This window comes from Diadema setosum, chromosome 10, assembly GCF_964275005.1.
Source record: "Diadema setosum chromosome 10, eeDiaSeto1, whole genome shotgun sequence".
Classification (NCBI taxonomy): domain Eukaryota; kingdom Metazoa; phylum Echinodermata; class Echinoidea; order Diadematoida; family Diadematidae; genus Diadema; species Diadema setosum.
The window spans coordinates 19775402-19784798 of NC_092694.1; the positions used below are offsets into that span (position 1 = coordinate 19775402).

Consider the following 9397-nt stretch of genomic DNA (forward strand, 5'->3'; position numbering starts at 1 on the left):
TTACCTTGTGATGGCAGGAACATCTTCCCACTTCCCTGGTTGTGTGAAGTGAACGATTTGCCCCACGTATTTGTAGCCGTAGGCTTACGCTTGAAGCCAACATGTTCAACAGCAGGGTTTGATTTTGTACCCTCTGATTCCCCTCTGACAACGGGCTTATTTTGTTTCCTTGCTTCAGCTTGTCTGCTTAGTTGTACTGCTTTGGTCAGGTTTAAGTCCTCTCGTGATTGCAAGTGATCTGATAAGGCATCATGCACTCCAACCACTATTCTGTCCCTTTACATCAGTTCATCTTTCAATGTTCCATAAATTCACAGTCTTCAGCTAATCTGTACAGGTCATTGATAAATGAGTCAACACTTTCACCCGGGCGCTGTGTGTGTTTGTTGAACTTTGCTCTCTCAACAATAGTGTTTTTCCGTAGATTGAAATATTTGTTCAGTGCTGTGATCACCTCATCATATTTCGCTGTTGATTCATTCACTCCGAGCATTACTAGTATGTCATCAGCACAGTCACCCATTGCATACAGTAGTGTACTGACCTGTTCGCTGTCTGACTGCTTTGCAAGCCTCTGTTGTAAAATGGCCGGTATTGCCTACTCACCTCTTGTCTTGGCTTGTAGTTATCAGTCCGGGTGGCGAGTTGGCGGTCAGTGGTCTGGGGTGTCTTCTCTCGGTCTCCGTGTTGTCCGTCTCCGTGTTGTCTGTCTGTCTAGTAGATCCGTCCGGGCGTCCCACAACACCTCGGGGTTGTTCATCCGTGTCATCGAGACAGCTCTATACGGGCACGTACGCGCACCTGCGTGTGGGGGTACATATAATCATATATTGTATTTCACTACTTCACTACACACCCCCCGGCAAACAAAGCTAAGACCCACTTTTTCCAACTCTAAAACCCTACGGTTTTCTTTAAAAAAAAAACCTTCACCAATTTATTTAATATAATCTTCAGAAAATTCCTATCAACTTTCCAATTACTGATCAATTTGTGAAATAACGTACCCACGTCATTTTCGGAGAGATCCTTCCATTCTCCAATTATATATCTCAACAATATCCTTTACTCAAACATCTTTCAATATACTGTAACTACATGTACTTTATCATTCCGATTTCTTTACAAAGAAACCCAAGTAAACATATATCCACATGAGTTTCCATAATATTCATTACAAATTTCAATTTCACTGCTGATGTATTTGAACAGTGACCCAACCTAACCTGGCATTTACATGCAATGTAATTCTTAATTTCAAATTGCCGGGGTTATATAATATATATTCCCAGCGGCGTTCATCCGAAGCCAATGGCTCATCAACAGTTGGGGCAGAATCCAAAACTGTCACTAGTGACTTTCACTAATAACACATACTGTAACCAAATTTATAATTTGATATCCCAACCATAAAGGGTGACATTTTCCATATCTGCCCTTAGTCATCTAGGGGGGCGTCCGCAGGGCCGACCGTGAAGTGACCTTTCACTTTGGAACGTATTCCCTGGACAGTTCGGCCCAGTACGTCGAGCAGACTTCTCAGCCTGAAAACAGGCCTAGTCCCCTCAAATACATGAAAGGGCTTCCGGCTAAGCCCACACGAAGCCCACAACCCAGAGACCCTTGGGAGGTATGTTCTGAAAATTATATATGGTGTTAGCCTAAGCCTCCAACCGACCAGGACGGGTACCCGTGAAAACATCACCATCCCACCTCCAGAGAAATATATAAATTACCTATTATTAACCATTAGCTGCAAAAAACAACACAGCGAATAATCATTATCTCTGAAGGGTAACTTTTCCTTTTCTTAACCTTATCATACAAAAAGGATAACTTTCCCTTTTTCTTAAAACGTTATCATTCTATTCAAATCTTACTCTACAATTTTCACGGGTGATTTTCCCTTGTACATTACATTACAGACCATTACAAACTAATGCTATATTAATACCCGTACAGACACTGGGCATTGGCGGTTGTCACCGCCATCAGCCAGGCCAGAGGGAGACCCCTGATGTCGGCCACCAGCCTGCCCATGTCACCCAGGAAGCGTAGCATGTTGTAATGCATGCCGGGGTGAGGGGCGAGGTGGGGCGCATCGATTTCCAACAGGAGATGGTCTAGGGGGATCTCCCTCACTGCTGTCCGCTGGGGATCTGACAGGGACCGGACAAGCGCTGACACCCCAAAATAGCAGTGGGGAAATCGGGCCGTCCAGGCCCTGACCTGGAGGCTATCTCCACTAAAAGAGTGGAGATGAATCCGTTGATCCCCAGGGCAGCTTTGTTGGATAAGGCACTGGCTGATGGCATGGACGCCCGTTTGATCTTCCACACCTCGGAGGTGGAGGGTCACTCAGGATCCTCCCCCTCGTGCCCAGATCCAGACAGTTCTCCTGTTCTGGCCACTGCCGGGGGGGGGGGGCACCGTGAAGTCTAGCCCGACTTCACTAAGCCCGATCACTCGGGGGTGACTCAGATGGTGTAAGAGGGCCCACCAATGCTGGTCGGTGAACGTGGAGGCGTTTTTGGGGTGGATCCCCAGGGCGAGCTTCCAAGTATTGCCCCTGTCCTGAGTCGCCACCACCCGGTCCATGAAGTCGGGGTCCAGGTAGGTCACAGTAAGTGAGTACCCCCCCCCCCCCCGACCAGGTGCACCAGGTGGTCGGGGTCCCTGCCGGGGTTTGGTTGACTCCACATGTGGTTGCACAACCGATCCGGATGGAAATGTGAGTCATATCCTGGCAGGGGCTCAGGAGCGGGGACAAGCCTCATCAGGCCCCTGCCCCGACTCATGGCTGGAGCTGGAGTCATCCTGATAACAGCTTCCAGCCCTTGGGTGGAGCCTCTGTACCCCGGGCCATCTCCACCCATACCCGAGCCACAGCTTGGGAGTGCTGGGGGCCGGGGCTTGGGGCCCACTGGACCTTGCCCTGAGCCGTCGAGCTCTCCTCCTATGGGTTCGCCTCCTCGCTCCCGTGGGAGGTGCCGCCAGGGGTGGAGGTGAAGGAGGAGGGGATGGAGGAGGTGGAGGAGGAGGCAGAGGAGGTCCTGCTTCTACGGATTCCCCTGTGTCCTGCGGCTCCCCTCCTGCTGGATCTTCTCCGTCGAATACACGCAGGTCCTCCATGACCTCGAGGAGATCTTCCATAGTTATGACCTGCAGGATGAAATGGTAAGCATTGCCCGCATTCATATAAAAGCGCTATTTCTTCTGCTTACAGAAGGGGCAAAAATACTTATCTATGTTCATACTGTCTGCCTCTGTGATACGGACGCAGGCGCCATGGAACCATTCATCGCAGCCATCACACTGGATCATAAGGGAACCATCATCAGGCTTCCTGCAGAAACAATACAGTTCTTTCCCAAAGTTACTTTTGGGGATCTCACTGAGATCTGTACACCCCTTGAGTCTATCGTGATTCACAGTAAACACCTTGTTCCTGTATACGACTCGATATAAATAGGGGGTGTACCTTTTGTGGATTACGGCAGGACCCTTCCATGGGGATAGTAACTTCTTGCACTTCCCCTTGGGGGTACCTGAATCAAGTAGACCCTGTCTCCCGAAACTGGCGTAGATGCGTTTTTACGTCATAGTCCCTCTTTATCCGTCTCTGTGTCGACTGGAGTGTAGTTCGGGCAGTGTCATGTGCCCGACGAATATTCTCCGCCAGTGTAGATGAATATTCATCCAGTGATCCGATTGGGACGGATGGGGGAAGGGGGAAGACTAGTTCTGCGGGCTGGTTGGTTTCCTGACCTAGCATCAGCTGGTTTACTTGGTGTGAATCCGGTGCTGCGATTCACAGTGGAACAAATGGCCCTTGCTATTTGAGCAAGATACTGGTCCCACTGGCGTTGGGACTTATCAATATAGCAGCATACTGCATCCATCAAGGTTCGGTTGAATCTTTCAACCTGCCCATTGGCTGATGGCCTGTAGGGAGTTGTCCTAGCCTTGTGGATGTGTAACAGCTTGCACATGTTGGTGAACAGCTTGCTCTCAAAGTTTCTGCCCTGGTCAGTGAAGATCTGGAAGGGGTACCCAAACCGACAGAAAAATTCATTAAAGCAGAATACTAAAGGAAACGCATATTTTGTTAGATTATTCCCCCATTTCAAGCTTAGAGCATGTTAAACACAGCGGCTTTTAATTCATCCATTTAGAAAATTGTGTTTTGGAGAACGGCTGCTTAGAAAAATTGTATCCTGAATCATGTTCAATCGGAAGATCCGTGGTTATTTTGGGGGCATGTCCATGATGTCATGGGGTGAAGGGCAAACCCGGAAGTATCACACAACAGCCTGAGCTTAAGTATGCTCCCGATGAGAGCGAGATGTCGAGGCTCGATCGTACCCCGAAATCCCAAGACAGTTTTTATCAGAATGTCACAAAAAATTAAATAAAATTGTTTTCTACTTCAAGTCTCCCTCGTTTAATTAAACTATGTTACGTGTTATTTAGGCCACGAATACAGAAGTTGTCAGGCCTATAGTGCATGTAGTGGGCGCTTAATTCGTAGTCGATAAGTCACATGCATGTGCCCATCACCGGCCGCGTATGTCGCAGTGCAGTAACCTTCGTGTATCAAAGTGCGGAGAAGCCTGGGCTTCGTACCTCACGTACAATGTACTATCAGCAGCTCCTTGGTACTGCTACAGCTGTGTACGCCATATATTTAGCGAGTCTTTTTTTTTTTTGCGAATCGGGACTTGCCAATAATTTCGCGAGTGCTTAAATTCGTGGTTGTAGAGTACACTACAGAAGGGGGAAATATATACGGAAAGAGAGTTAATATTTTCTCGTGTTTTGAAATTCGCAGAAAGCACCAGGTTCGCGAAATTGGCGGAAAAAAAAAAAAACCTCGCGAAACATTCGGCGTATGTGGATCGCGAATATGATACTGAGTACTACGCAATGTGAGGGCATCGGCCAAGTCGAAGTCTTGACTAGGCGCTAGGCTGGCCGGCTTATATCTGGTGATAAAATAAACAATACAGAGCACTGCGGTTTTCATCGATAGTGATAAAACTTTGATGGACTCGGTGAAGTAATGAATGGATCGTGCAGTGAATTTGTGAGGGTTCCTAGCTAGATAGAATGCTGATGAGCTTTGACCGGGAGTACGGAGTGAGTGTGATGTGATAAGATACTGTATGATACTAGTAAAGGTACGTAGCCCGACCAGACGCCACGCTACTTACAACGACTGGGCTGTGTATAGTTAGATACTGCATCAATGTAGGCCTACTTATGATCTACAGAGCCTTGTTACGGGCCGAAATCGCCAAAAATGTGACACAAAAATGTAGAAACGCTAAGAAATTCACCTTAATTCACCTCCGATTTAGAAGATGTCGATATATCACAAGATTTTATCGCGAAAATTGTTCGAAATGCTCATGTTAGACCTTCTACTGCACAGTTCAATACCAAATCTGTGCCTCCCTTTGCCGATTTTCGGTTTGCTCGGTAGAATTAATGGGTTAAGTTGCTGTGGTGTATCGTGAAAGACGTCGATTATTCCATGACGAAAATCGTCCTGAATTATAATGCGATGTTTACATAGCGCTACAGTATAAAGATAACTTTTCGTAGAAGGGTTGATTTGCAGTTTATTATTCCAAAAAATCAGAGTGAATGATTAGATCTAATTTTGTTTTTTTCGTGCGTCCATGGTAGCTGTAGTATAGGTGTAGGCGCCTATATTTTTTAAACAGACTGCCCGTTTTTCCATTGAAAAGCACGTACAGTACCCTAAATCCAGTGAATGGGCAAGGTAGGGGATACCTTTTACACCTCCCAGAATGCAGCAAAACATTAAATATGAACCTCAGGGGACTTGTTTAAGCCACTGCTGAGAAATTTGGAAGTCAACAGTTATCTACAATTTTAATAATGCACAAAACTCAGTAGTTCTGTGTGTCAGCCACACTTAAGCCTTTTTGTTGCAGTCTTTATCTATAAACACAAATCTAAAAGTATAAGAGCTGATGCAATAACATATAGAGTGTGTGGCAAGAATGTATATAGAAATGTTTGTAAGTTTTGATGAACTTTCTTCACAAAATATACATGATGGACACACATGCAGTGCATGGGTCTGCAAAGGTAGCCTAGTAATGTACTGGAATTTACGGTGAGCCCCGAAAAAATTCAATTCAAAATCTAACGGTCAATAAAAATGTACTAAATGTTACCTTCCACTTTCAATACTTTATGGGAGTTTCTAAAATGATACTCTCTTCAACATGGCACTGTATTTATACAACTCTTCATTTAAGGCATGCAAATGGGATTCTCTACCTAATTATGTGTATTTACTACCTTAATGAGGATATTCTTCAATTCTTTTTCCTCCTATTACCTCAAGTTATTTACATGTAGGCCTAGGACTTATCCCCCTATTTTTTCTTGATTTTTATCAATGTGCGAATGTTTCAGCGTATTGCGCCCCGGCCCACACGTATTTTTGATTTTATACGCGAGAAAGCCTTTGAGGGCCAGGGTGGAAGATGGTCGATCTTCGATGAGTAGAGTAGGGCCTAGGGCCTATAGAAACAAAGGTCAGTGTACGATCTTTGATAGTAAGTCTACTGACTGTAGTAGACTTACTATCAAAGATCGTACACCGACCTTTGTTACTATGTAATTCTGGAATCCACTCTTCTTAACGTTACATATGGCTGAGCTGCGAAGTTGAGATTGTGTGAAGGATAACTAGGGCCTAGGCTATACACAGCCAAGTCGCTGCACAGCTGCGTCTGGTCGGGCTAGGCCCTACGTTACTTACTTACTTTACTTTACTTTACTTTTCCGGAACGATGGTGTAGGACAGAGCCTGTTCATCGATCAGGTAGAGTTATCTCTTGATGCTCTCTTTCCAATCAAGCAATTGTCCAGCGCTGTTACCCTTCTAATACAATTAACAGCTCAACTTCTATTGCTCAACTTCATGGTTACTAGAACCAATAGTGCTACGTAACTTCGTAAGGATATAGATTAATGATAGAAAGACCTAGGCCTACTGTGCTGAGATGACACTGAGACCTGAGTCAAGAGCGATATTACGAAGTTAATGTGTCTCACATTTACATCAAAGCGCATCACACAGCCGAAATTTTGACTTCTATTTTCTAAACGCAGCTAAAATCTTACGGTAGGCCCTAAAGCCTAATAACGTTAGACCCGAGTTAGTACAGCGACCAGCCCGATTTAATATTGTTAGGCCTAGGCCCTACTGCTGCTCTGAAGTATGAGTTCAAGTCAGCACTAAGCTCGGTTCATTTTCAGTTCAGAATAAAAACAACTCTCACCAATCTAAATTTTGAAGTCTATCTGGCATTGGTCCTGCGTCACCAGCATTGTCCCCTGACCTGCCATGTGGCAAGGGCTCGTACTGCCAATCTCCAGGAAGGCCGTCCGCTTCAACCGGACCACCCTGGGTCTTGCCCCCTAGCTCGCCCGCAGCGTCTCCCTCCTGCGCCCGGCCGTGCAGCTCGTCATCAACATCTATCTCTCCAACTTCACCAGGGTCATCATCACTAGTTTCATCATCGCAATCATCACTAGTGTATATCACGCAGTTCATCATCGCTTCCACATTCAAATTCCACCAAGAAATCATCCTGATCATCACTGACCTCAACGTACGATGTCATTATCGAAAAACAAACTTTCTTTTTATACCATGTATCTACAACAACTTGTACAATACAATGCATGCATTATGCGCACGGGGCCCTGCGGCGCTCGAGACCTTGCGCGATTCCCTTCACCCCATGACGTCATCGGCAAAGCCTCGAAATTTACGCTGTGACCTAGATTTCAGGGGGGTGACAGGTGTAAATCTTCAATATCCTCTAACTCCACTTCAAAAAGCTAGGCCATTTTAAACGATGTAAACCACAAATTGTTCTATGTGTCCCACTCTTTGGCTTCATATATAATATAATATCTTCAGTATTCCCCTTTAACTGCGGCCTGGGCTGTGACTTCAGCTGTCTGCGAGGGCAGGGGGACACATTCTATCCATTTGGTGAACTGGTCCACCATCATGAGAATGTACTCGTTGCCCTGTGTGGTTTTGGGCAGTGGGCCAATAAAGTCCAGGCGTACTCGCTCCATGGGGGCTCCCGCATGATAGTTTATCAAGGGGTGCCTCCCATACCTGACCGTTTTCTTGCTCCGGTTACAGGTGGTACATACACCTCTTGATATACTCCTGAATGTCATGTGACATGCCATACCAGAAGTATTTGGACTTTAGTTTGCTTTTTGTTCGAGTCACACCTGCATGTGCTGCGGAGGGTAGGTCATGATTTAACCTCATCACCTCCTGCTGCAATGTTTTTGGCACCACTAGCAAAGACTCGTCATCATCCTGTTTTCGAATGACGCCATCCTTTAAGAAAAACATGTCTCGGTTGATCCAGAGGAAATTGCTGGCGGGCTCCAACAAGAGAATTGTGCCCTCATCTAGCTCTTCCTTTCTTACCACCTACGTAGAAGGGACAGTTGGGCGTCTGCCCCCTGTTCTTTTCGTAGGAAGTCTGTCAAGTCTAAGTCGACTGAGCAACTGGGGGCGGTTTCGTCAGCTGCCACTCCATTAATGGACAGAGAGGGGGAACCTTCCTGACAATCTATGTCTAAATGGGTAACTAAGAGGTTCCCTTCTACACTCTGATCCACTGTGATCTCCGAGATGTTATTTCTTTGTGCTAGTGGAACAACGTCATCTATGACATCAGCAAAAAGGGACCAGTTGTTATGTGCCTTTCTGCAATATGAACATCCACCACAAGGTAGATCATCTGGCTCCATGCCCAGGCGATAATTCTCACAGAGAAAGTCACCCCGGGGCATGCGCGATAATGCGTCTGCATTCTGATGCTTCGTACCGGGTTGATGTTCGACCTTCATGTCATATTGACTAAGTTCTTCAAGCCAATGGGCCAATTGGCCTTGTGGCTCCTTGAAGTTCATCAACCATGTCAAGCTTCCATGGTCAGTGTGCATTGTGAAGTGTTTTCCCAACAAGTAGTGTCTGTACTGATGTGTAAACCTCACGACCGCGAGCAGTTCACGCCTAGTGATGCAATACCCAGAAATGCCAAAGCAATGTCCCAATTCAGCCCTCTGAGGACGAGGTTCATTGCCCTGGAGAAGGTCGCGGGAGCATTGCATAAGCCAAAGCCCATATGCACAAACTCGTATAGCCCATGCTTTGTGAGAAAGGCTGTTTTCTCCCGGTCTTCTTTTCGGACATTACCTGCCAATACGCAGAATTGGCGTCGAGTTTGGAGTACAAAGAGTTTTCAGTCAGAGTGTCCAAACACTCATCAATGCAAGGAAGGGGGTATACGTCCTTTTTTGTGACTTTGTTAAG

The 9397-nt window shown here is 46.1% G+C and overlaps 2 protein-coding genes across 2 annotated transcripts; both read right to left on the reverse strand.

The window, feature by feature from the left end:
- Positions 1–1947: 1947 nt before the first annotated feature.
- Positions 1948–2598, reverse strand: LOC140233839 (3'-5' ssDNA/RNA exonuclease TatD-like). The gene is made up of 2 exons (XM_072313931.1): positions 2501–2598; positions 1948–2245 (listed from the first exon to the last, which is right to left on the reverse strand). Exons 1-2 carry the CDS (start codon positions 2596–2598, stop codon positions 1948–1950), a joined length of 396 nt encoding a protein of 131 aa, XP_072170032.1.
- Positions 2599–7968: 5370 nt separating this feature from the next.
- Positions 7969–9027, reverse strand: LOC140233840 (uncharacterized). The gene is made up of 2 exons (XM_072313932.1): positions 8507–9027; positions 7969–8233 (listed from the first exon to the last, which is right to left on the reverse strand). Exons 1-2 carry the CDS (start codon positions 9025–9027, stop codon positions 7969–7971), a joined length of 786 nt encoding a protein of 261 aa, XP_072170033.1.
- Positions 9028–9397: the final 370 nt, after the last annotated feature.